Here is a 26322-nt window from a genome sequence, read left to right as displayed (position 1 = left end):
CAAGTTGATCTAACAGATAATAACAAAGCAAAATATGGAAATCAAAGCACAATATTATTGTTACGAACAAGTTCTTGCTATAACACACAATAACACTTGAAAATCCTATGTAAGTGCCCGAGATAAGGAAAAGGCCACAGATCCTGAACATTTCGGGGAAACAAAACCTCAAAACCAGTAAGAACACAAAATCAAGACAAAAGCAAGCAATTCAATTAACACTTTGGTTACTACTTTAGATAAAACTCAAGTGGAAACCTTATTGTAATTCAAGCTAAGATATAATATTTTTGCTCATTCGGGGCAGCAGCGGTACAAGAAGAACATCTCCATGACGCGGCCACAATCTGCACAGGCCACCGTCTCTGGAATTGGCCCATGGATGCCGGGAAGGATGAGACGATTGCAATGATCTGGGGTGCGAACTCGTTCCAGATAATTGTTGAGTCCTGGCACAAAACCATTTTGATACGCATCATCTTTCCATTTTTCAAACTCCACCATGCAATCTGTAGCCACCTTGCCTTTAGCTCTTGCCATTTCATGCGTCGTTCCTTTCCAAAATATTGCCCATCCTTGTTCACTGCCATCAAAACTAAGTACTGTCGTCACTTCTTTCAATATGCGATCGTTTTCAACGGTCGCGCCGTGTTGCAGTTTTGAGTAGAGCATGCTCTCCAATCGTGCCCAAAAAAACCACATTGCCGTGGAATCAGCCAGGGTATGACTTAAATTTTCCTGAATGACGATGCTGCTGATTTTTCCCAATTTCTCCTTTGCATTGTTCTTTCCAACATAAGCCATCCCCAAATTAATTTGAACTGCTCTTGCTACGGCTTTTGCTGAGTTTGTGAATTGTCTGATCCACTCGATATCTTCACCTCCATACAAGCATACGAATCTCTCTTCTTTCATCTGATAAAAATACATTAGATTTCAGTATTAGGAATATTTAGTGTTAAGATCACCTTGACGTACTAATTCTATTCAATTAACTTGATTGAAATATTAAGGTACCCATTCAAGTATGGTGGCATCAATGCCGTCAACAAGTAGCTCAGGTCTCCAAGACTCTGCCTTCCAAAGTGCTGCTTCCCTTTCTGCAGTGAAAGGGAAGGCCAAATTCTTCCATATCCACAACATGTGAAAAGCGTTTTGGTTCAAAATCCTCCCTTGTGGATCCACTGGCACTAGGATCGCCTTCTTTGAAAACTTCCACACTTCTTTGATATACTTAACGACTGCAGGTTCAATAATCGTAGGATGTTGGACAGTGTACCATGGCATCATTGCTTGTAGCTGCTCAAATTTTTGTTGATACCCGTCATCCCAAGCAATTGACCTGTCCACAATTGGAAGCCACACGATTGCGTAGTGATACTCTTCGCTTGCTTTGGGGTCTCTATACATCTGATCAAGAACCAAAATTTCTTCGGCGGAGAGATCAAGGCTCGATATGAGTAGCAACACATGCTTTTTTCTCAAAACGTCGATATTAACCTGTTCGCATAAACAGAAGTCTAGCGTTTGACGGTGTTTCTAGCCAGAAAAATGCATGGAAAGGAATTTGGCCACAAACCCTGTTCTTGGTGAAACCATCAACAAGTGGTTGAATATCATCCTTAGCATAAATCAATGCTCTCAGAACCTTCATGTTGTCCATGTGAATTGTTTCAAGAAGGCGCACGAGATTGTGATATGCTTCTATTTGTCTATTCTCATCTGCATCCATGGTAAGGATCAGAGGGGAAAAAAAAAAAGGCATTATTTGCTGAAAACTCTCGAAAAGGGCAGAGATCAAACCACCTAAATGTACATTCTTAAGGGCTCACCGATTTGTTGATAGCAAATAGCAATTAGCTTCTTGAAGTGCTCGAGTATACTGCTGACCTTATGAGCCAAGCTTGATAGTTCCCATGCCTCAGTGGTTGATGCAGTGTACCTGAAATATTAGTGACAGATTTGCTATTTGACATTTAATCTTTATATTTGAATGGCGATTAATTTGTGTTCTTAGATGGCTTACGCATCTCTCAAGCCTGTGAGGCTTAAAGTCTGTGAATAGCAGGCTACAATGCTTCGAAAGGTCCAATATGCAGCTGCAGGGATATGAGCCATGGCTATGGACACCGCTTGTGCGTCAGTTGAAATATACTGAGAAGGTAGCTGCTTGAACTCAACAATGCACTTGGTTAAATCCAACATGACCTTGATGAGATTGTTGAGTGCATCAAATTGGGGTTTTAAAGCGTTATAATGCTCTAAAACGTTTGACACTTGCTTAAGCACAGCCACGGACTTGGCAAGTGAGTTATTAGTACAGAGCTGAGCGCCAAGCCAGAATTCCCCATAATTCACAGCAAAAGCGGCTAAGGATAGCACCATTTTTGCATCCCATTTGTAGCCCGAAAGAGTGTTGAATAAGGCCATGGTTGTGGCATGTGCATCTCCTCCTTCCGAGCACTTGCACGATATCTGCAAGTACATGCACACAAGTCAGAACTGATCCGTACGTATTTTTAAAAACATTTTAAGGGAAGAATTCAAGGTGGAGTTATGATACTAGATTACTCGAGATCTATGGCTTTTGTTGCTTAAAGTTATAAAGCTGTATAAGCTTTTAGCACACAAAGAACTGCAGCGGGATTACAATTAAAAGTTTAAGGTCAAGAAACAATGGTACATGTCCAATACATTCAAAAGGATCAAGAAATCAGAAATTACCTCACAAGAGATTTTGTGTATCGTGTAAGACAATGCTTCAAGCATGCCACTGAAAGCATCCAGGCTTATATTATCATCCAATGCATCCATATGTTCACGTGCGCCCTACGAAAATTGCCACCAATTTATATGCAAATTATCTGTCATACATAAAGCTAGTGAATTGAATGGCATAATTAAAATTTTACATTTAATACTCCATCAATATCACTAGGAGTGGCACGACGAAAAATATCTTCAATGATGCTGAGAATAGGTGTAACGTCAACTTCCCGGCCATCCGGAGCATGAGTTGCCTGAACTTGCTTCATCATTGCACTGTCGTCCGACGCCGAGAACATTCGGCGCTGGCTTCTAGTGAACAGTTCCTGCATATTTGGCGGCTATGTGATGTGGCTGTCCCTTACTCTTAGTGACTTAAAAGAGTGTGACAATTGCTGTGTGATACATGCCAGGATTTATACATAAACATGCATAGTGATAAGGGGATGGAATAAATTAAAAAAAAAAAATGAACAGGTTCCTTGCTTGCAATCGAGTTTAGACAAAGTTAATGGACGTCATCGAATAATGGAAATTTTAATGTGCAAGTTAAAATACAAAGCAATGGTGGCCCAAGGAAGTTAATGATAGCAAGGGACCTAGCTAGTAGTAGACAGACTGTCGAGTAGTAGTAGATTAATTTATGATAATTATTTAACAGGCCCTGCTTTGGGGTTTGTGTGTATGTATATTAATATATACAGCCAGTAATTATGTTAGACATTTGCTGAGGATGACATGCCAAGTATTATTTTTTTAAAAAAAATTAATGAAAAATTAAAAAGTTGCAGTAGGGGGAATCCACCACTTTTGACAAATTTTATCATAGAGGAATTAAAATGTACCGATTTTATAATATGGTTAAAATGCCATGTGATCTATATTAGTAAATATAAGATGGATAAAGGTTGCGGGTGGAGGTATTTCATGAATTTCTTTATATTTTTAAAGTAAAAAGAAAAAGGGAAAAGGAAAAGGGTTATGGATCGGAGGGGAAAAACAATAGATTTTAAAAAAAAAAAAATCAAAGGAGCATCCGAAGTTCTTTAGCATACCACGGTATTTTTTTTATTTTTTTTTTTAAAAAAGCACAATGGATTTTAAAATAATACAAAGTGAAATGTAAACAGCATGTCTTACTAAGTTTCATTAAATCAAAATCAGTTTTTTTTTTTATAACTTAATTGTTACTTATCAAACAATTAAGAGGTCATAAAAAACTATTTTTAGTTTAACTATCAATTACATATAATATAACTTAAAGGGCCCATAAGCCCCTGACTTAGTTATCACCATTGCGTGTGGACAATTACATGATAGTATAGTTTGAGAATATAAAACTCTATCCTATTTTTAGGGTCGGCAATGGGACGAGATGAGATAGGATTTATCAATCTCAGTCACGTCCCATATATGTAAGTGAGATGAAAAAACGTCTCACTCTCGTCCTTATATTTTTTTTTTGGGATAAAAATATATTCCGATTTTATGGGATCCCATCCCAATTGAAAAAATTCTCATTCTTAGTTGATAATGAGATTGGATGAGATAGAATTTGTCAATCCCACTCCCGTCCCAAAATTTTTTTATAGGACAAAACTTTATTCCAATTCCATCGAGAAAAATTGTCATCCCTATTTTCTTTTTAGCAAATGAGATGATTTAATTATAGTTATTTATTTGCTTTAAATATATTTATTGTTTTTCTTATCACTAAACATTTATATTTACAATTTTATGATATTTCTCATTTCCGGATAAAAAGAAAAGAATCGTTGAAAGAGTAGGTTGAACTGGCCACGGCATTTTACTGGCAATGGGTTTGGGCTGCATCATGTGATCGAACTGGAGTTGAGCTTTTTACACCCATTTGAACATCTTGTAAAACCCCATTTTTTCTTTTTTCTTTTTCAAAACTCACTTCATTCTTCAATAACATAAAAATAGGGATTTCGTTTATATTTTAGTTATCTATAGAAAAAAGTACTTAAATTATTTTAGATTTGAGAAATAATCTAAACTTAAATATAAATTATTATAATTCACACAAGAAAGTTTATTCAATCTTAAAACTTTTATTTAAGGGTGAACGTTAATTTTTTTTTTAAAGAGAGAAAGTCAAGACCTATGAAATTTTGTTGGCAAATATAAATAAAATAGAATGATCTGAATCAAGGTTGTTTGTATTATGGAAAGTGTTCAACTGATTTAATCCAAACTTAAGTGAAAATATTAAGGGACACAAAAGAAAATTATGTTGATAAAATTTACAAACAAAAGAAAAATTAAGATCATTGATGTTGCCTAGTTACGTGGGTCCTCCGTTTGCATTGTGGGAAAACAAAAATATAAAAAAATTTAGCTTTGTTTTTTGGCTTTTTTTTTTGCGAATTTTCCATTTATTTCTAGACGATGGTTGTTTAATTGCCTAGCAAATGATGACTTCGTTTTTTTTATAGACCATCATTGTAATTTTAATTCGGCTATTTATTTGGGCACCGTTGGAAATCTGAAATTCAATTTCACCGTACGAATGCTTACTGTTGGGTTGTTGAATTTGCGGTGCTTGTAACGTGCAGAGGCAATATTTGTTTCTCTGAGATATTCTTATAATTGATATTCCTTTGAAAAAGTAGAAGGAATAGAGATATGCAATTCCGCATTTTAATTACACTTGAGTTCTGGACATAGCTTTGGCTCGCTTTCTGGAAAAGTCAATGCTATGTTCTTTGAATTATTCACTTACACTGGACTTATTAAAGGCTGTATTTTTGTTGTCTTGAAAATGTTTCAATGTTCTTGTTGAGTTGTGTATTATATTAGCTAGTAAATGAGAGATACTTGAATTTATAAGTAGAATAGATCATTCCACCCAATAAGTTAGTCTTTTAGGTTGGATATTTAGAAATTTTAGGTCAAGTTCTCATAACAATTGATATTAGAGCTATACCCTAATAGCCAGAATATGGTGGTGAAACAATTCAGGTATGTTGGACGAAAGGAAAGGGTCTGGCGATGGTTTCGTCCAAGAGAAAAATTATGGATTTGTGTCTCATATTAACTAGTGAAGGGGAGATACTTAAATTTATAAGGAGAATAAATCACTCCATCTAATAAACTAGTATTTTGGATTGAATATTTAGAACTCTTAAATCAAGCCCCCGACAGTTCTTGTGAAAACTAGTGAAAAAGAAGTGAAAAATTCTTAACCTTGGCATTTTAGATGTGTTCGAGTTCTGTGTCGATGCATGTACACCTTTAGTTTGCTTTTCAGCAAAAACATAGAAAACAGTGCTTGGATTTTACAAGTGTCTTGCTTTTGGATTCCCACTTGTTTATGAAAATTTTCTTTTCTAACAGACTTTTGAAACAATGGAGACCTGTTGTCTCAAGTTCGCTTTTCATTTTGTTCATTTTAAACTTCAGGTGTTTGGTTCTTTGGCAATAGGATGTTTCTCTCTCGAGCCCTGCATTTGTATCTTCTTCGAAAATTGCTGGAGAATGGATCAATTTGTTCTCAGTTTTAGGTTTTTTTTTTTTTTTTTCGTAATATGTGTCTTTTTGAGCCGCCGTTAAAGAAATTGGAAACCCCTTTGGCTTTTATTGTGGGAAAAGAGATGGAAGTTCCAAATGGTTTACATCATTCAATTTCAATACGACCTTAACTGTTTACTTAGTCAATAGTTTAATTAAGTTATAATGAATAGTCCCAAATAGGTTATTTAAATTAGAGTTTAATTAACTTTTTTTTTAAATTTAAATTTGTAAAACTAGGTTAATACAGTAAGTGATCGGTAATAACGACGGTCAATTTTGATAATGAATAGTTTATTAAATAGTTGAATAGACAAAGGACGTGCTGCGAATATGGTGGCGTGTAATGCAAATGCAATGCAAGCGGCAAGCCAATATTGCGTTCAAACAAGAAATCATCAAATCAGAATTTTATTTTATTTTCTTTTTTGTTTCACGGCTATTTAATAATAAGCACGAAGAGCAAATATATAATATAAACTGTCAGGCCACCGCCGGCGCCGGCGGAGCACAAAGGTTTGAGACAATATCTGAAAGTGTGTTTCCCTTAAGGTTGTTTCAAGTTAACCAGGTATAAGTTAAAAACCAGGAATCAGTGATGGAGCCATTAAGAAACAAGTGGGACAAGAAGGCATTTTATTTTTAGTTTAATTAAATTATAAATTTGTCTCTGTTGAATTAATTAAAATAAATAAGATTTAGGTTCAAAAAATGTATTTAAAAAAATTACACAAATATTCACACACTCATCATATATATGATAGTAAAATTTTAATATCTTTTATGTTTTCTTGTTTGTATTTTATATTGGTCCTCAATTTTATTATAATTTGATTTTATGACTACTTATCGCCAACAAACAACTTATTTATGAGAATTTTATGTGAGGAGGAACATTCTTAACAAACTTTGGTCACGTTAACATATTGCATAGTCTGTTTCGTGTTCTGTTTCAAGTTGGATCTAACGGATAATAACAAACCAAAATATGGAAATCTAAGGCACAATACTATTGTTACACACAATAACACTTAAAAATCCTAGACTCTTTTAAGTGCCCAAGATATTGAAAAAGGCCACAGATCCTAAGCATTTCAGGGAGAAACAAAACCTCAAAACCAGTAAGAACACAAAACCAAGCAATTCAATCGCACAATTTTTGTTACTACTTGAGATAAAACTCAAGTGGAAACCTTATTGTAATTCAAGCTGAGGTATGATATTTTTGCTCATTCGGGGCAGCAGCGGTACATGAAGAACATCTCCATGGTGCGGCCACATTCTGCACAGGCCAACCTCTCTGGAATTGGCCCATGGATGTCGGGAAGGATGAGACGATTGCAATGACGTGGGGTGTGAACTCGTTGCAGATAATTGTTGAGTCCAGCCACAAAACCCATTTGATCAGCATCATCTTTCCATTTTTCAAACTCCATCATGCAATCTACAGCCATCTCGCCTTTAGCTCTTGCCATTTCATGTGTTCCTCTCCAAAATATTGCCCATCCTTGTTCACTGCCATCAAAACTAAGTATTGTCATCACCTCTTGCATGATGTGATCGTCTTCTACAGTCGCACCATGTTGCAGTTTTGAGTAGAGCATGCTCTCCAATCGTGCCCAAAAAAACCACACTTCTGTGGGATCAGTCAGGGTATGACTTAGATTTTCCTGAATGACGATGCGGCTGATTTTTCTGAATCTCTCCTTTGCATTGTTCTTTCCAACATAAGCCATTCCCAAGTTAATTTGAGCTGCTCTTGCTACAGCTTTTGCTGAGGTTGTGAATCGTCTGATCCACTCGATATCTCCACCTCCGTACAAGCATATGTATCTCTCTTCTTTCATCTGATAAAAATACATGAGATTTCAGTATTAGGAGTATTTATTGTTAATATCACATTGACATACTAATTCTATTCAATTAACTTGATTGAAATATTAAGGTACCCATTCAAGTATGGTGGCATCAATGTCATCAATAAGTAGCTCAAGTCTCCAAGACTCTGCCTTCCAAAGCGCTGCTTCCTTTTCAGCACTGAAAGGGAAGGCCAAATTTCCCCATATCCACAACATGTGAAAAGCGTTTTGGTTCAAAATCCTCCCTTGTGGATCCACTGGCACTAGGATCGCCTTCTTTGAAAACTTCCACACTTCTTTGGCGTACTTAACGACTGCAGGTTCAATGATCGTAGGATGCTGGACGGTGTACCATGGCATCATTGCTTGTAGCTGCTCAAATTTTTGTCGATAACCCTCATCCCAAGCAATTGACCTGTCCACAATTGGAAGCCACACGATTGCATAGTCAAACTCTTCGCGTGCTTTGTGCTCTCTGTACAAATGAAGAACCAAAATTTCTTCGTCGGAGAGATCAAGGCTCGATATGAGTAGCAGCACATGCTTTCTTCTCAAAACCTCGATATTAACCTGTTCGCATAAACAGAAGGCTAGTGTTTCAAATGCAGTGACGGAGTTTTTAGCCGGAAAAAATGCATAGAAAGGAATTTGGCAACAACAAACCCTGGTCCTGCTGGAACCATCCACAACAGGTTGAATATCATCCTTAGCGTAAATCAATGCTCTCAGAACCTTCATGTTGTCCATGTGAATTGTTTCAAGAAGGCGCACGAGATTGTGATATGCTTCTATTTGTCTATTCTCATCTGCATCCATGGTTAGGATCAGAGGGCCAAAAAAAACAAAAAAAACATTATTTGCTGAATACTCTCGAAAAGGGCAGAGATCAAACCACCTAAATGTACATTCTTAAGGGCTCACCAATTTGTTGATAGCAAATAGCAATTAGCTTCTTGAAGTGCTCGAGTATCCTGCTGACTCTGTGAGCCAAGCTTGCTAGTTCCCATGCGTCAGTGTTTGATGCAGTGTACCTGAAATATTAGTGACAGATTTGCTATTTGACATTTAATCTTTATATTTGAATGGCAATTAATTTGTGTTCTTAGATGGCTTACTCATCTCTCAAGCCCGCGAGGCTTAAAATCTGTGAATGGCAGGCTACAATGCTTCGAAAGGTCCAATATGCAGCTGCCGGTGTATCAGCCATGGCTGTGGACATCGCTTGTGCGTCAGTTGAAATATACTGAGAAGGTAGCTGCTTGAACTCAACAATGCACTTGGTTAAATCCAACATGACCTTGATGAGTGCATCAAGTTGGGGTTTTAAAGCGTTATAATGCTCTAAAACGTTTGGCAGTTGCTTAAGTACAGCCATAGACTTGGCAAGTGAGTTTTTATTACAGAGCTGGGCGCTAAGCCAAAATTGCCCATAATTCAAAGCAAAAGCTGCTAAGGATAGCACCATTTTTGCATCCCATGAGTAGACCGAAAGAATGTTGAATAAGTCCATTGTTGTGGCATGTGCCTCTTCTCCTCCCGAGCACTTGCACGATATCTGCAAGTACGTGCATACAAATTAAAACTGATATTAGATTATTTGAGATCTTTGGCTTTCCTTGCTTAAGTTATAAAGCAGTTTTAGCACACAAAGAACTGCAGCGGGATAACAATTAAAAGTTTAAGGTCAAGAAGCAATGGTATATGTCCAATACATTCAAAAGGATCAGGAAATCAAAAATCACCTCACAAGAGATTTTGCGTATATCACAAGACAATGCGTCAAGCATGCCACTGAGAGCAGCTGGGCTTGCATTATTATCCAATGCGTCCACATGTTCACGCGTGCCCTACGAGAATTGCCACCAATTGATATGCATATTATCATACACAAAGCTACTGAATTGAATGGCACAATTAAAATTTGACACTTAACTACTCCATCGATAGTACTAGGAGTGGCACGACGAAAAATATCTTCAATGATACTGAGAATTGGTCTAACATCAACTTCTCGGCCATCCGGAGCATGACTCGCCTGAACTTGCTTCATCATTGCACTGTCGTCCGTTGCTGACAACATTCGGCCCTCGCTTCTGGCAAGCACTTCCTGCATTTTTGGCAGCTATGTGACGTGGCTGTCCGTTACTCTTAGGGACTTAATAGTGTGACGATTGCTGTGTGATACACGCCAGGATTTATACATATATATAGATAGGTACATGCATAGTGATAGTTACACATTTGCTGAAGATGACATGGCAAGTACAATTAAGAGTAATTTTTTTTTATAAAAAAATTTAATAAAAAAAGTAAAAAGTTGCAGTAAGGGGAATCCACTACTTTAGACCAATTTTATCATAGAAGAATTAAGTTGTACCGATTTTATAATATGCAAAAAGGTTGCCGGAACAGCTATCTCATTTATTTCTATATATATATATATATATATATGAAGTAAAAAGAAAAAAGAAAAAAGAAAAAGGGAAAAGGAAAAGGAAAAAGGAAAAAGGAAAACTCATAAAGATATAGATAAAACTAGTAAATAGATAGATGAGTCTAGATGAAGGATTATGGATTGGCGGGGAAACACAATAGATTTAAAATTTGAAAAAAAAAAAGTTTAAAGGAGCATCCGAAGTTCTTTAGCGTACCACAAAATTATTATTATTATCATTTTAAATAGCACAATGGATTTTGAAATAAAGCAAAATGAAGATTTAAACAACGTGTCTTTCTAAGTTGCATTAAATCAAAATCATTTTTTTATAACTTAATTTTATATAACAAACAATTAAGAGGTCATAAAAAACTATTTTTAGATTAACCGTAAATTACATATAATTTAACTTAAAAACATCCATTAGTCCCTAACTTACTTATTACCATTGTATGTGGACCGTTACATGATAGCATAGTTTGAGAATATAAAGCTCTATCCTGCTTTTCTTTTTGACAAATGAGATGATTTAATTTTACTTATTTATTTGCTTTAAATACAATTTTTTTTTTGTTTCACTTAACACTAAATAATTTATAATTATAATTTTATGATATTTCTCGTTTCCGTATAAAAAGAAAAGAACCATTGAAACGGATTACTAAGTAGAACCATAGATGAATAATGAAAAAGTAGAGGATGAAAGAAGAGCCACGGCATTTCACCGGCAAAGGGTTTGGGCTGCACATTGATTCAAAGTGGGGTTCAGCTGTTAACGCCCAGTTAAAAATCTTGTAAAACCCCATATTTTTCAATTCTACAAATTTTACCTCACAAATTATTGTATAAGGTTTTTTTTTTAAAAAAAGTTATCGTCTCAAGTCCCAATTCATTTCAGTGCCGTAAGAATAAGGGATTTCGTTTGTATTTTAGTTATCTATAGAAAAAAAATAATACTCAAATGATTTCAGATTTTGAGAAATAATCTAAACTCAAAAATAAACTATTATAATTCACACAAGAAAGTGTATTGAATTTTAAAAATCTTATTTAAGGGTGACTGTTAAATTCTCATTAGAGAAAAAGCCAAGATCCTATAAAATTCAGTTGAGAAACATAAATAAAAGAACATTATCTAAATTAAGGTTGTTCGTATTGTGGAAAGTGCTCGAATGATTTAATTATAAGACGAAACTCAAACTAAAATGAAAATATTATAGGACACAAAAGAAAATTATGTTGATAAAATTTATATATAAAAAAAAAACAGTTAAGATCATTCAGAGAGAGAAGATCAAGATCTAATGTGCTCTAGGGCTAGGGAAAAAATAAATGTGCAGGGATATACTTGTAATTAAAGTAGAGAAGGTGTTTGAGAAGAGTTGTTGAGGATAGAATTACTCTTCAAACTGATCCAACCACGAAGCAAAGCTCGGCCCAAATAAAATCCAATTGGGAAACGCCTTTTTAAAAAAAAAAAAAAAAAAAAAACGAAGAAAAAGCGCTGAGCGTTTTTTCAAAGCGCGTAGCGTTTTTAATACGTGCAGACGTCCGGTCCCCTTCTCTGTGTGTGTGTGTGTGTATGTAAAACAAAAAATCCCTGAATCCACTTTCGCGCCCAAAAAAAAAAAACCCTAATTTAAAATTATTTTTCTCTTCTCCTTGTTAGATTTTCGTCTTTGTGCTTTAACAATTTCTTCTACTTATTTCAGTTATATTTATTTCGATCCTAATCCTGCATTTCGATTGGAAATTTGAGTTTGATCTATATTTTTTTATATATTGTAATTGATGTTGCCTAGTTACGTGGGTCCTCGGTTTGCATTGCGTGAAAACAAAACATATAAACAATTTTAGCTTTTTTTGTGGCTTTTTTTTTTGCGAATTTTCCATTTATTTTCAGACGATAGTTTTTTAATTGCCCAGCAAATGATGATTTTTTTTTTTAATTTTTATAGAACATCATTGTAATTTTAATTCGACTATTTATTTGGGCACCGTTGGAAATCTGAAATTCAATATCACCGCACGATTCCTTACAGTTGGGTTGTTGAATTTGTGGTGCTTGCGCAGAGACAATATCTGTTTCTCTGACTTATTCTTATAATTGATATTCCTTTGATAAAGTAGAAGGAATAGAGATATGCAATTCTGCATTCTAATTACATTTGAGTTCTGGACACAACTTTGGCTTGCTTTCTGGAAAAGTCAATGCTATGTTCTTTGAATTATTCATTTACACTGGGCTTATTAAAGGCTGTATTTTTGTTGTGTCGAAAATGTTCCAATGTTCTTTTGTGAAGACTAGTGAAAGAGAAGTGAAAAATTCTTAACCTTGGCATTTTAGCTGCGTTCGAGTTCTGTGTTGATGCATGTACACCTTTAGTTTGCTTTTCAGGAAAAACACAGAAAACGGTGCTTTGGATTTTACAAGTATCTTGCTTTTGGATTCCACTTGTTTATGAAAATTTTCTTTTCTAACAGACTTTCGAAACAGTGAAGATTTGTTATCTCGAGTTCGCTATTCATTTTGTTCATTTTAAACTTCAGTTTTTTTGGTTCTTTGGCAATAGGATGTTTCTCTCTCGAGCTCTGCATTTGTATCTTCTTTGAAAATTGTTGGAGAAGGGATCAATTTGTTCTCAGTTTGAGAATTTTTTTTTTGGGGGGAATTATGGGTTTATGTGCTGATTCCTAAGAACCTAAAGAAATTAGGGTACTTGTCAAATGGGCCACAAATGTGTCTTTTTGAGCCGCCGTCAAAGAAATTGGAAACCCCTTTGGCTTTTATTGTGGGAAAAGAGATGGAAGTCCCATGGTCTACAAATGTTTGTTTTGAGCTGGTGACTCTATAAGTTCACTTTGGTTTAATTGCTTTTTTACAATTTCCCTTTTATCTATTTTTTTTCATAGGTAATTGTTGAAAATAAAGATTCAAAGTTAGGATTTATTTGTAATTTAGGCTATTTTAGGAATAAGTTAGATTATAACGGGAAGATTCATTAGGATTCTTTCCCAGATTTTGTTTCCTATTATTTAGGAAAGGATAGGTGTAGTATTCTATTTTCTCTCCTATTTTGCTGTATATATCTCTTGTACATACCATTCTGGAAAGTAAGAAAAGAGGAACAGATTCACAGGTTTTCTTTCACGGTTTTCTTCAGTAATATTTGAAAATTTATTATTAAATTTTTCTTCTGTTTTCTTCTGTTTTATTTGATATGCCACTGTTTTAATGTATCAACACTTATTTCCTCTCGTCTGTGTTTGGGTGCCATTTTCCTTATTTTGCATATTAAACACTTCAGAATTGTGGGAAAAGGAAAGAACCTCTTCTTGGAGGGTTTGAATTTTTTTTTTAATCTTGTGGTCTATTTACTATTTTGAACCTGTGTTCATGTACTATTAGCTTGGTTTAAATAGTCGCTATGCTATTATATACTTTATGAATATCAACTTGACAAGGCCAAGCCTGACAGGAGGTATAAAGTTCAATAGATCGTGGTGGCTCCATTAAAGGAGTTCAAATGGAAATTTGATTGGAAAGCCTTTCATGAGAATTATGTGAAAAGAAACGAACTTTCTTCTTGGAGTTTTGATTTTTTTTTGTTTTTTGAGTCAAAAGTCCATGGATCATGATTCTTATTCCTGTATGAACTGCAGAAGCTATTTTTTAGTTCTCTTACTTGTATCATCATTGACTACAATGGTATGAATTTGATTGAGAAGTGTTTGGTTATATGCCCCCCTGGGGGGGGTGATGGGGGTGGTGTTCTAGGAAAAAAAGAAAAGAAGTTGCTTCACCCTTAATTGCATTGTCAGAAAAGAAAAAGAAGTTGTATTTTTGGTTAAGTCTAGGCCTAGTCCAATATTTTTATTTTTGCTGTCAAATAAGAGTTGTCTCAGAGATTTTAGTGGGCATAGTCTATGACTCTATGCTTGTAATATCCAGTTAGCAAGTTGCTTCACCCTTACTTGCTAACACCTGGCAAAAATGATAATAGTAATCTTTCTGCCACTCTTGTTATGCATAATGTCACTGTCATCTATGTTCATTGTAAATTACTGTTTTGTGGGTGATGAATGTTTCCACAATGTCATCTGCAAGCCAACAATCTCTGTTTCTTCTTAAGGTTGGGGATTTTGTCTTAGAAGAGTTTGGTGAGATACTTGAAAGGACTACTAATAGTACAAGGAATACTATAATTGATGGCTATGATGTGGCTGCCTATCTACTAGTGCCTAGTATATTTGTTGCTTTTAATACAAAGGAAACTTTTGTACTGGCTGAATGCTCTTTAGCTCTATCCTTGAAGACTCTTCTGTTCCATAACTTTCTGGCAAAATAAGAAAGAAATGAAGATTTTATTGTACTGCCGTTACTTTCTTCTGGGAGCAAGTCACAGAAGTTGGTGACTATCTGTTTCTTTGTTCATGTATTAATTACATCATTTTCAAATATGTAATGACTGGTTTGGGTTAATCATACATAGTAATTGAAGTGTCTCTTATAATCCCTATTCTGCAAGCTGATGATTCTAATTGGTGTTAAACTGTAAGGACCACTCCTCTTTTGCAAGCTGTGCCTGAGATTTTGGTGGGGAGTAGATTAGGCTAATTTACACTAATTTTAGTGGCCTTTTGTTTCTTGGCAGTTCAAATGCTTTTGTGTGCCTCGAGACATCATAGTTTTTCTTCATATAAAAGAAAATATAAGGTTTATGTTCAACTGCCATTTTCTTAATGCTTAATAGATTCCTGTTTAGGTGTGTTGTTGCAGAAGGTATTTCTACTCAGAGCATGGAATTGGGAAGCGGGTGTAGGGCGAATCCTTGACTTGTTTTTTGACATGATATTGTAGAAAATGTTACAATTCTAGGTTTCTGCTTTATTGGCAAAAATGATACATTTCTAGGTTTTGAATCTATTATTAGAAGCTTGGTTGGGTGCCAAGCAATCTGTTGGCTAGATTACGTGGGCTGATAAAGAATTTGCCATATTTGTTATTAAAAGAAAGCTGTTTCTGTAGAAAAATATCTGTAGCTGTATTCATATTTTAAAAATATTGTCTCAGAATTTAATATATTCAATTCCCAATTCTCTGCCCTATTGAAGTCCTTAAAATTGCAGGAAACATCTTTTGCAGATAGTTTCATATATTGTCCTGATTTTAAGGCTTGACGTGATATGATCAATTCCTACAAGATTGGGAGTGGAATATAGAATGATATATTGGAAATCATAGTTTGTATATAGATGATATATCAGATATCATAGATCTACATAATCCGAAAATAAGGAAGAACTGATTCCTTTAATTGATAAAGTGGTTCGACATACGTAATCCTAAAGGACCTAAATACGATGACAAGTTGAATTCATATCACTTGAAGAAAGATTACTATTGCTGTTAAATTATTATCTCTCGATTATTTTGGAGACTACAGTATGTTTCTATAGTATTTGGAACCATTTACTGTAAACAAAATATTGCTACAGCTGTTCTCATATCTGCAGGGTTGAAGTCACTTAATCAGCCATCAAATCGACATTCAGCTTAAGTTGAATGAATTTGAGGATTGTATAAACAGCCATTGTCCCATTAAAATGTCTCTAAGCAACAATAGCTTGTGAGCCAAGTAGCCAACCATGCCTGTTCTAGTTGGGTTGATGACCCATGCTACCCGTCAGGTAGGATTTTAGCTGGCTCTGATGCTAAATGAGCACTTTTGTATCTCTAGAATGTAGTTCCATTGGAGATTGCCTTTAGCATAGGAACATGAGAATTACCGTCATTGTTTTCACAAACAGAAACCGTTCTTGATTGATGAGGAGCTAATTGATTCATCTGGAAGATGCTAATGAACACTTTTGTGTTTCTTGAATGCAATTCCAGAGGAGATTAGCCTTCAGCACAGGAACATGAGAATTACCGCCGTTGTATTCACAAATAGAAACTTTTCTTGATTGACAAGGAATTTATTGATTCCTCTAGAACACGCTGATGATCACTTTTGTGTTTTTGGAATGCAATTCCAGTGGAGATTGGCCTTTAGTACAGGAACATGAGAATTACAGCCATTGTATTCACAAACAAATTCTTTTCCTGATTGACAAGGAACTTGTGATTCCTCTAGAACATGATTTCTTTGGTTGCAAGTATTATCAAACTTACCCATTGGAATTAGAATCGGAAGAAACAGAAATCTGGCCACTAATGCTAACTAGGAAGAGAATCATGAACTTAGTAAGATGAATTAGCCACGGGCCCGAAGCATTTTCTTTGCAATGGGTTTGGGAGAGAAGCCCATTCAAACAGATCCCACCAGAAAGTAAATGCCCGGCACAAGAAAAAACAAAAAACATCCACGTGTTGTGAGAAGCGAGCAGACAGGTGTTACTAATCGTGTGACTGTTGCTAAACGTTAGAGAATCCTGGACAGAAACTATGAGAAGAAACTCGAAAAAAAGGGGGCAAAAGGTGATAAAATAGATTAAAAGATAAAAAAATAAAAATAAAAAGGGAAAAAAAATAAAAAAAAAAGGGGAGAAACTTTATAAATGCTGAAATGATTCATCAGTGTGCAGTGATAGCGTATGGTTTCCGCTATTATTATATGCCTGGTTTAAAGCACATATTATCAACCTTCACTCTTATCCCTCACCGTCATCGCTGTTCTTACTTACCATCACCGTCACCGTCACTTGTCTCTTTGTCTTCTTCTTTTCATCTTCCAAATCCAGATAACCTCAGTCGTTTCCTCACGGGTAACTGTCCCTTTTTCAAGATGGAGGTAACCCCAAAAATTCTGCCTTTTTATATTTTATTATTTGATTTTGTTGTTTGTTGGTTTTTGTTGAGGACTTTGAGATTGGATTATACTCAGTTCCTTTCTTTCTTTCTTTTTTTTAATGGAAAAACAACTTGACTTTGGGATTTTTATATTTTATTATTTGTTGGTTTTTGTTGAGGACTTTGAGATAGGATTATACCCGGTTCCAATTTTTTTATTAATAGAAAAACAATTTGATTTTGGGTTTTTAGGAAAGATGTTTTGAAATCGTTGGTTGAACTTACAGATTGTTTTGGAGTGTTGGAAAATTGTAAAATGATGAATTCAGTGACATCATCTGAATTTATGATGCTTTAGCCATGACGGTTTCTGATTTGAAGAATTGATAGTCGGGCTTGTTGCTGGTCTGAAATAGTCAGACACCTCGCCTGGAAAGGCTCTGGTTATGCGTGCAAGCTTTCAGGGGAGGGATATAGTGAGCAGGGACTCTTAAATACAGTGATTTTGCTGTTAAGAAATTTAATGAGAATGGAAACTGATTGCTGTTTTTGGAAAATTGATTTATATAATGGTTATGGGTTAAGTTAAGCTGTGGAAATCATCAATAGATGGAGCTTATCCTTGAAACTGTACTATGGATTCGATCTCAGAGTTTATTTGGAGCTTCTTCTTAGTTGTAATATTTTAAAGGACTTTTCTTTAGTCTGGATAATGTAATTATTTATGGTACGAATTGACCTTGTGATAATTGGTTATCTGGTCAGTTAGGATTTTGATATGTATTTGTCTATGAATACTTCTTTCATCTTTTGTCGCTGAGAAGCTTCACCACGGATGAATTGGTTTTGGATTTTGAGACGTGGTCGTCTATGGGTATGTCTTTCATTTGTTGTTACTAAGAAGCTTCACCTCGGATGAGCTGTATTTTCAGGGAATGGTACCATTTCGAATGGCGCTTATTGTGTCATCTGTTATGACAATGATAACCAGTCGTGCCCATGCCTGATGGGCATTGACCCCAAAATACAGCTCATAGTCACCCCTGAAGTGGAGGCCATGGACGAGAAGAGATCTACGTTGAAAATCTCAAGTTCAAGTGTTCTTGCAGAGGTTGATGCATCTTTATAGGTTTTTCCTTGTAAAACACTGGTTATGGGCATTCTAGAACTGGCGTTGTATGCTGCCGAAACAACTTGAGTTCGATATCTAAATGCTCGCTTTCTTGTATATTATGTATTACTTAACAGATAGCCAGTGGCTTTTGGGCCCCATTTGCTGACTTTTGGTTTGAATGTAAGTTATATTGTATTGAAACTGATCTTTTATAATTTACAGCGATACTGGAGTGGAAGTGGTGTCAACAAGAATAAAGCGATGGTGGAGCATTTGCAGCATTATGGAGTGATTACATCAAAAAAGGTATCTGAAGTAATGGAAACTATTGATCGGGCTTGCTTTGTGCCAGATGGTACTCCACCTTATGTTGACAGCCCAATGGCAATAGGTTACAATGCCACTATTTCAGCACCTCATATGCATGCAACATGCCTTCAATTATTGGAGGAGAATCTGAAACCTGGCATGCACGCTTTGGATATTGGTTCTGGTATTTTTCCTCTGCCATATAGCATCTCTGTAATATCAGCATTCATTGTATCTTCTAAAGCGCTCCTATCTGTTATTAATGAACTTTCTTGCTTTTGTGTATCTGCAATTTTATATCATAATGATGAAAACCTTTTTGAATGTATAAAATTGGTGTGGATGTATGGTTCTTTAGTACCTTGGTGGATGATTTGATTAGGGTGGGTACCAATGGGTAATGGTTACATGCCTATCATTTTGCGCCATTCTTTAAAAATATACATATATATAAATCCTGCAAATTAGCTAAAGCATCCTTGGGATATCATGCCAGTTAAGAGTGATGGGACTACCTTGCAGTTTTCAGTAGTGGTGTAAGAAAGACTGAGAAAGTCCTTGCATGTATATTTCTGTAGGAACTGGATATTTGACAGCATGCTTTGCCTTGATGGTTGGACCACAAGGTCGTGCTGTGGGTGTCGAGCACATTCCTGAGTTGGTGGCTTCATCAATCCAGAATATTGAAAAAAGTGCAGCGGCTCCATTGCTGAAAGAAGGTTCTCTCTCAGTGCATGTTGGTGGTATGTCTTTAGCAATTCTCAATTTACCTTGTTTGGTAAGGAACCTACTATTTAAATTGAAAAAAAAAAAAGAATTATGAAGTGGAACATTACTAATCGGCCTATAGAATACTCAAGTAGGGAACCTAAAACTGTACCAAATCACTATGAATATTTCTGTGACTTGTGTACGAAGAACATATAAGATCCCTGGTTCTGCTCTCAACTTAATGATATTATCTTCTGTGAGGCTTATCAAAGAGATAAATATACCAATCCAGTAAAAGCACTCCAAGGAATTGTGCTTCAATTGAATGAGAAAATACATAGTAGAAAGCTGTGTGCATTCGTACTATTTGTTAATTCTATTTATTTATTTTTTTCCACACATTCTGGTGCAGTTGATTTAATTTTCTGTTTTCAGTTAACTGGTAAAATGGAAATCATTGGCTTTGGGTTACTCTTAATCAATTTATTTTCTTGTTGGACATGATAACTTATACATTATGTCATTAATATAGATGGAAGAAAAGGTTGGCCAGAGTTTGCTCCCTATGATGCAATACATGTCGGAGCAGCAGCCCCAGAAATTCCGCAGGCACTTATTGACCAGTTGAAACCCGGAGGCAGAATGGTGATTCCAGTTGGTAATATATTCCAGGATTTGAAGGTGGTTGACAAGAACCAAGATGGCTCTCTTAGCGTCTGGAGTGAAACCTCTGTTCGTTACGTCCCTCTTACCAGTCGGGATGCCCAGTTGCGGGGCTGGTGAGGTTGATTTCTTTTTCACTTGAAGATGGTTGGCAAGCTTTTGGTTATAGGACCAGGTTGGAATGTGGAACAGAATCTCACTCTAGTCCAGTATCATTGTGGGTTTTTTTTTTCTCCTCTAAATTTCCTTGTATGTGTGTGTGTGTATATATATATAAATAATAAGCAAGTTATGCAAGGTTGTTTAGTTTCCATTCACAAGACCGGTGCATCTCCAATCTGTATATGCTTACGCATTGTGTCCAATCTTGTGGTTGTGGGAGTCGCTGGTGCTCAAATGCCAACAATTCGGTTTAAAGCTGGTTGACTAACAACGAATAAGGGGCAGTTCATATAATATGTGAAGACTAAATGGCCGATTGCATTAGTCATTATTATTAGCAGGCAGTAAAGTTGATGTTACACAATGTCGTTACATATGAGATCATAATCTCGTGGATCATGTCCGCGTGTGAAAAGCAGGCAACACTAGTCTCCTTTTTTCTTTCTTCCGACTGGAACCATACTGGATTTTCGAAATTGAAGAAAGTCTTCTGTATCTGCAGTCGAACAACTTGATTGCTGTAAATACAGCTACTGTAACCAACCAAACAGAACTGGAGGGCTCGATTTGTCAGAAGTTTGGTGCTCATCTGAGGCAGGGAATCCGATGCTAAGTGCCAACCCATGGTCGTCGAAAAAGAAAGGGTTGAAAAGAAAAGTGTGGGTGTTTGTTCGTTCGAAAAATTACATGCAAAAGTGAGATAAAAGCCGGTTTCTAGGCTGAATGGTATTTGTACTGACACAAGACTGAACTGATACAGAGACCCAGCTCAACAAACTCGGGTAGTCCGGTCGTGAGAATAGCCTCTGCTCGGACTTGGCCTGAATGCCACATGGAACCACCGTCCCGATGCCGAATTAATTAACGATGAAAATTAAACTAAACGAAGTGTCATATAACTGCGGCTAAATATTTGCCAATTACTATTGTTACTTTCTATTGTAATATAATGCAGCTGTGAAAAGCAAAATGAAAAAGCCCCACTGACAGCAAGAGGATGAGAGTGCGACGTTGAGCAACATTGTCATCCCAATGGAAGATCAAAATTTTCCGGCAAAGAGCACATTAGAGGCAGTCAGCGATAATACCCCTGGGAGAGAGCTGATTACAAAAGCTCTACAGCAAAATGGGTGTCAGCTGGAAGTCTCACATCATACAATTTTTTTAATTTTTTTTTTGGGAGATGTGGAACTATAACTAAAGAACAATTCTAGCAGAGTATCAACCCTGATAATAATACCTCTGTAAAAAATAGCATCAGTAAATCATGATTTACAAAGTCTTCCTACATTGTCCAATCAAATTTTGAAAAACCAAAAGTGATGTGATTTCAGCTTTCAACTCCATAAGCAAATTTTCCATTAAACTATCTGGCAGAAACTAAATCTCATTCAAAAAAAAAAAAAAAAAAAGATAGTGAACCAGGACAGAGAAAGAGGGAAGAAAATAAATAGAGACCACCACTAGCAGACCTTGAATCTATGACATGTCATGTTCGGTCAAAAGGAACTGCGTCTTTGTCTATCCTCTGCAACATTTACTCTGATTGCTCTCCCATCCAGATTCTGCAGATTCAAGAAATATGGTTATAAACAAACAAGAATCCAGAAATTGTATCTTTCATTTTTTTTCCCTCCAATATCAATTACATGAGCTTTAATGAATACAGTTATGAGCATTTTCATTTGTTGGTCCCTGCACATACACTGCAAAAGAAAATGAACTTTGGAATCACTTATTCAAACTGAGGAATACCTGTCCGTCAAGAGCAGCAATTGCGTCATTCAATTCAGTCTCACTAGACATTGTAACAAAGCCAAAACCTCGTGAACGTCCAGTCTCCCTGTCATAAACAACCCGGGCATTCACCACCTTACCATGCTCACTAAAAACTTGCTCTAGACGAGCATTATCCACTTCCCATGGCAGGTTGCCCACATAGATTCTAAAACCAGGCTCAAACACACGAGGCGCGCGTTCAGGCTGTGTTCCTCTTGGAGCAGCTTTATTTACCGTCAAAAGCCTTCCATCTATGTCCTGTTAAAATTAGAGAAGCAACTTTGTAAGCAAAGTAACTCTACTTTGAGTGTGAGTGCATGCTGGCACAAGTAGACTTCTTAAGTATTGTATACGGGGAAAAAAAATGTCACATTAGCAAGTTTATCTTCCAGTGTATGTCACTGCTATATTGATATAAAAATTTGTCTCAGCTTTTATGTGCCAAACTAGTATGAAGCAAGTAGGGTAATGGTTATAGCATTTTTCAGAGCTTTCACTCTGCGACAAGCATATTTAGCAAGCCTACTCTTTAGAGCTCCTCTTACACCATGAATTGCAGCCATATGGAGAAAATGTCGAACATTGGGCATTTGCAGGTAACTCAAGTAATCACCGTATTTCAAAATTAAGAACTAACGAAATGTGCACCAAAAAGTTAAATGGATAATTCTTATATATATTTTTTTTAACTGATATCAAATCAGAACTAGAAGAAAATATTAAAGGACCTTTATAAGAGTGAGATTATGGAAGCCATAGTGAAAAAAGTACAAGAATGCTGCCAAAAAAGCAGAAACCTAGAATCAGAATGCAAGGTAAGACATTGGACGTAGCACATAATCACCATTAAATTGTTTTTCTCATAATTGAAAATAGACATATATGGCAGAATAAATATCCTTTCTAACCATACGGTAAATTAACTAGAGTAATAATGGAGGTCCATTGCGGTTAAGGAATACACACATCTTCAAAAGAATTAAAAGGAAGAAAGCTAGGACAAATCTATAAGAGAGAACATTTAAGATCAAATGAAAAAGCAGTTTTTAAGTCAATCATGCACATGCAAATCCAGCTAACTGGTCCAACAGATATACAACATGGAATGATTAACCAGGGGAAGAATCCCTAAGGTTTCCTTTTGATTTACTTTAATGTCATAGCACATTTACGATAGGAGAGTAAAATAATTGGCAGAAGTTGCTACAAGTATTAATATTCAACAAGAAGGGCTTCCCCCATTCAATAAAATATTTTGCTAACTCCATTGAACTAGATTGCACAACCAAAATACACAATATGGAAGTACATAATCCTTCTTCATTTAACATCTTGACATGCAGAAATTACTGACTGACGCCAAAAGGTGCTACTTGGACTAAACAAGGAAACCCAAACTTACATATCTGTGAAACATTTCCACAGCCTTTTCAGCTTCTTCAACAGTACTCATTGTCACGAACCCAAAGCCACGACTCCGATCAGTCTCCCTGTTGTAAATAACCTGCAACAAAGAAACATAAAAAACAGCACATACCCACATATGGAAACCTTGATTACCAAATAAAAAATGGAACTTTACCTCGGCAATCTCGACAGTTCCAGCCTTCTCAAAAAGCATAGCAAGCTTTTCACTATCAACATCATAGGGCAAGTTCCCAACAAACAACTTAGCATCCTCAGGTGGTTCCACAAATTCCTCTTCCTCAAAAACGCCCTCTTCACCACTCTCCTCCTGCCTTTCACCAGCCTCAACAACTGTGTCTTCGCCTTCGGGTTCCCCCCAATCAGATAAATTCCCTTCGGTTTCATCGGCTCCTTGATTTTCCCAATTAGGTTCTTCTTCCCCATTCTCTTCTTGTTCTTGTTCAAGAGTGATGGTGGTGTTATCTTTGTCTTCTTCTTGGTCGGCCCAGTCCGACGTCTGGGCAACGAAAGTCGTGAATGAAGAGAAATGGGTAGTTTTTTTTAGCTTAAAGGAGAAACCTTTCGAAGATAAGGAGGAGTCTGAAAGGTGAAGCTTGATAGGTCTGGGTCTGGGGTGGATAGAGAAATATGGGTTTCGGGCGAAGATAGAGGGCGGCGAAAGTAGAGAAGTAGAGTCCGCCATCGATGATAAGGGTTTCAATACAGATGCTGTTGAAGAAGACATTTTCACAGAGAGGAAAAGGGTTTAGACTTCAGAGTTCAGAGGAGAGCTCTAAGGATAAGGGGTAGAATGGTGAGAGAGAGGACTGGGAGAGGAGAGGTTTAGCAAGAGAGAGAGAGAGGCAAAGGGTAAATCGGTTGCACAAGTGTTGTGTCTATGTATGGTCCTAAATGGCCTCACAATTTTATGGGCCTACTGAAAAAATATTGCTTCAGGATTGCTGATATTTTCTGAGAGGCCCAAAATTTTATTCAGTGTTGTTTTTATTTTTGAAGTACCTAATCAATCTTCTTGTTTAAACAAGCTAGATTTCAGGTAACACAACAAACATATTGATTGGATTTACGATAAAACAAAAACAAGATGAAAAGGAAAATCATTAAAAAGAAAAAAAACTTATTAAGATTTGTTTTCACACAGAATCCTTTCTGCGTAAAAAAATGACAATTTCATGTTGCTTCAAGAGCAAGTTCCGGAGTACACCGATGCAGAGTCCTAGGATCTATAATGCATGCAATTCAATAAACAATTTGAACTTCTCTGGACTTGCATTCACCTTGGCGCTGGAATGTAAGTAGGCTGTCTTGGGCATTGTCTAAGAATTCCTCCACTTTTCTGTCCACAGCACAGGATTTTCTTTTTTTCTTTTTTTTTAAATTATTATTGGAATGGGCTCCAAGACGGCTATATCCTCATACTTTAGCATTTATGGTACATCCAGATGAATCATTAATGCAGCTCAAAGCTTCTAGTGCTCCTCCTGAGTTGTACATGTCAACCAATCCAATTGGAGCAAACTGAATGTCTGCTAGCCCCTCTGGGAGAAGTTTAAAAGCTTGCCTGAATTGAATGCATATACTGCACAATCTGCCCCTCAAGTTTTCGCCTTGAAACTCTTCTACAGAATCAATGTCCAGAGGACTGGGGTGGCTCATATATAGCACCTTGTATTGGAAGCCAAAATCCTCCCCTTTGGCAATTGAAGGCTCCTGCAATCCCCAATAATTTGTTCAAGTTCCAAATTTTCAGGAGATTGCAATGTTACAGGCAGTTAGTTAACTTCTTTATAGGTGGAAGCAAATTCAATTTCTATTGCATCATTCATATTACCTATTTCTATCCGTGACTGGATCATTAAACAAACAGTCAAGGGTAGGTCAGTTGGCCGGCGTATCTAGCTCTTAGGATAGAGCCATTGGGCAACACTAGTTTCGTGATGACTTTAAAATTGTTGCTGTGTAGTGCATCACCGGAAGACAAGTATTATATTAAAGGAATATTATCAGTAAAAAGATTTTCTTTTTTGCATAGCTTGATCAGAGCTTAATATAAATGCATCTCTGGCTCACCTGACCTGACAATTACATGGCAACCACCCAATGCTCTTGCTGCAGCATAAAATTCAGCAGTATAATGATCACTCTGAAAACGAAGAAATAAACACACATTTATGGATGCTACAAATAATTTATAAAAGATAACTAGCATATTTATACTTGATAACTAATGTTGATATAAGGTATTCAATGATATCAATCAAAACGCTTATTATAAATAGTTATTAGGCGAAACTGAAGTCAGGTTTTATAACCTGGAAGTTTTCTATTAGAGTAGTGGCACCGAGCATTTCTTGCCCATTCTGGACATCAACTTTCACTCCATCAACACCACAACTCACAGGATAGCTATGATAATCGTTGTAAAAGTCATAGATGTTTGAGGGGTCAATGATCTCAACTCCATTTTTCCATGCTGTTCAAGGTAGGACATACAATATTTCTCATGTTTCCAGGGGAATGAACCAAATCTGCAATTTCTGGTTCGTACTTTTTCATTGTTTCAAATGACGGAAGTACACCTCCCCACTAACCAAGCACAGCATGCCATGCATATGCCAATCTGCAATCTGCAGGTGTCAATCATAAGACCATCTCAGTGAATGCAGTAAGGGTTAACATAGTTCTCTAGGAAGTAAGAAGAGACTAGAGCAAGAACATTACTTTGGTCCATATTTCTTTTTGATGGTTTCGACATTCTCACTGAGAT

The 26322-nt window shown here is 36.2% G+C and overlaps 4 protein-coding genes across 6 annotated transcripts; 1 reads left to right on the top strand and 3 right to left on the bottom strand.

Annotated features, from left to right (window-relative positions):
- Positions 1 to 33: 33 nt before the first annotated feature.
- On the bottom strand, positions 34 to 3165 carry LOC102608617 (protein SIEVE ELEMENT OCCLUSION B-like). Its single transcript, XM_006476860.4, has 7 exons — positions 2913 to 3165; positions 2725 to 2829; positions 2027 to 2475; positions 1833 to 1942; positions 1580 to 1722; positions 1018 to 1500; positions 34 to 915 (listed from the first exon to the last, which is right to left on the bottom strand). Exons 1-7 carry the CDS (start codon positions 3096 to 3098, stop codon positions 295 to 297), a joined length of 2097 nt encoding a protein of 698 aa, XP_006476923.2. The 5' UTR covers positions 3099 to 3165; the 3' UTR covers positions 34 to 294.
- A 4124-nt stretch (positions 3166 to 7289) lies between these two features.
- On the bottom strand, positions 7290 to 10350 carry LOC102609296 (protein SIEVE ELEMENT OCCLUSION B-like). The gene is made up of 7 exons (XM_006476863.4): positions 10093 to 10350; positions 9902 to 10006; positions 9275 to 9714; positions 9081 to 9190; positions 8823 to 8965; positions 8250 to 8729; positions 7290 to 8147 (listed from the first exon to the last, which is right to left on the bottom strand). The coding sequence occupies exons 1-7, from the start codon at positions 10270 to 10272 to the stop codon at positions 7530 to 7532; spliced, it is 2076 nt and encodes a 691-aa protein (XP_006476926.2). The 5' UTR covers positions 10273 to 10350; the 3' UTR covers positions 7290 to 7529.
- A 6714-nt stretch (positions 10351 to 17064) lies between these two features.
- On the top strand, positions 17065 to 20499 carry LOC102608129 (protein-L-isoaspartate O-methyltransferase 1). 3 transcript variants are annotated; one of them, XM_006476858.4, is made up of 4 exons: positions 17072 to 17390; positions 18726 to 18996; positions 19391 to 19555; positions 20056 to 20499. In XM_006476858.4, the coding sequence occupies exons 1-4, from the start codon at positions 17166 to 17168 to the stop codon at positions 20304 to 20306; spliced, it is 912 nt and encodes a 303-aa protein (XP_006476921.2). In that variant the 5' UTR covers positions 17072 to 17165; the 3' UTR covers positions 20307 to 20499. The 3 variants fall into 3 exon arrangements, with proteins under 3 accessions (XP_024954927.2, XP_006476921.2, XP_006476922.2); XM_006476859.4 differs by lacking the exon at positions 17072 to 17390 and adding an exon at positions 18322 to 18500; XM_025099159.2 differs by lacking the exon at positions 19391 to 19555 and having other exon boundaries at positions 17065 to 17390.
- Positions 20500 to 21576: 1077 nt separating this feature from the next.
- Positions 21577 to 24414, bottom strand: LOC102607837 (28 kDa ribonucleoprotein, chloroplastic-like). Its single transcript, XM_006476857.4, has 4 exons — positions 23710 to 24414; positions 23530 to 23631; positions 22104 to 22385; positions 21577 to 21913 (listed from the first exon to the last, which is right to left on the bottom strand). The coding sequence occupies exons 1-4, from the start codon at positions 24277 to 24279 to the stop codon at positions 21848 to 21850; spliced, it is 1020 nt and encodes a 339-aa protein (XP_006476920.2). The 5' UTR covers positions 24280 to 24414; the 3' UTR covers positions 21577 to 21847.
- Between the last annotated feature and the right edge of the window lie 1908 nt (positions 24415 to 26322).

Source organism: Citrus sinensis, chromosome 3 (assembly GCF_022201045.2).
Source record: "Citrus sinensis cultivar Valencia sweet orange chromosome 3, DVS_A1.0, whole genome shotgun sequence".
Taxonomy (NCBI): domain Eukaryota; kingdom Viridiplantae; phylum Streptophyta; class Magnoliopsida; order Sapindales; family Rutaceae; genus Citrus; species Citrus sinensis.
Note: the sequence above shows the minus strand (reverse complement) of the source record. Positions and strands in the feature narration are given on the sequence as shown.

Excerpts from the sequence above, each read along its gene's own strand:
- LOC102608617 (XM_006476860.4), bottom strand. The coding sequence starts at position 3,098 with ATGCAGGAACTGTTCACTAGAAGCCAGCGCCGAATGTTCTCGGCGTCG. Across the intron at positions 2,476-2,724 it reads TACACAAAATCTCTTGTGAG|ATATCGTGCAAGTGCTCGGA; the intron begins GTAATTTCTGAT and ends ATGTACTTGCAG. Across the intron at positions 1,943-2,026 it reads CTCACAGGCTTGAGAGATGC|GTACACTGCATCAACCACTG; the intron begins GTAAGCCATCTA and ends CTAATATTTCAG.
- LOC102609296 (XM_006476863.4), bottom strand. The coding sequence starts at position 10,272 with ATGCAGGAAGTGCTTGCCAGAAGCGAGGGCCGAATGTTGTCAGCAACG. Across the intron at positions 10,007-10,092 it reads CTAGTACTATCGATGGAGTA|GGCACGCGTGAACATGTGGA; the intron begins GTTAAGTGTCAA and ends CAATTCTCGTAG. Across the intron at positions 9,715-9,901 it reads TACGCAAAATCTCTTGTGAG|ATATCGTGCAAGTGCTCGGG; the intron begins GTGATTTTTGAT and ends ACGTACTTGCAG.
- LOC102608129 (XM_006476858.4), top strand. The coding sequence starts at position 17,166 with ATGATTCATCAGTGTGCAGTGATAGCGTATGGTTTCCGCTATTATTAT. Across the intron at positions 17,391-18,725 it reads GTCCCTTTTTCAAGATGGAG|CGATACTGGAGTGGAAGTGG; the intron begins GTAACCCCAAAA and ends TATAATTTACAG. Across the intron at positions 18,997-19,390 it reads CGCTTTGGATATTGGTTCTG|GAACTGGATATTTGACAGCA; the intron begins GTATTTTTCCTC and ends ATATTTCTGTAG.
- LOC102607837 (XM_006476857.4), bottom strand. The coding sequence starts at position 24,279 with ATGTCTTCTTCAACAGCATCTGTATTGAAACCCTTATCATCGATGGCG. Across the intron at positions 22,386-23,529 it reads TGGAAATGTTTCACAGATAT|GACATAGATGGAAGGCTTTT; the intron begins GTAAGTTTGGGT and ends TAATTTTAACAG. Across the intron at positions 21,914-22,103 it reads TTGCTGCTCTTGACGGACAG|AATCTGGATGGGAGAGCAAT; the intron begins GTATTCCTCAGT and ends TTGAATCTGCAG.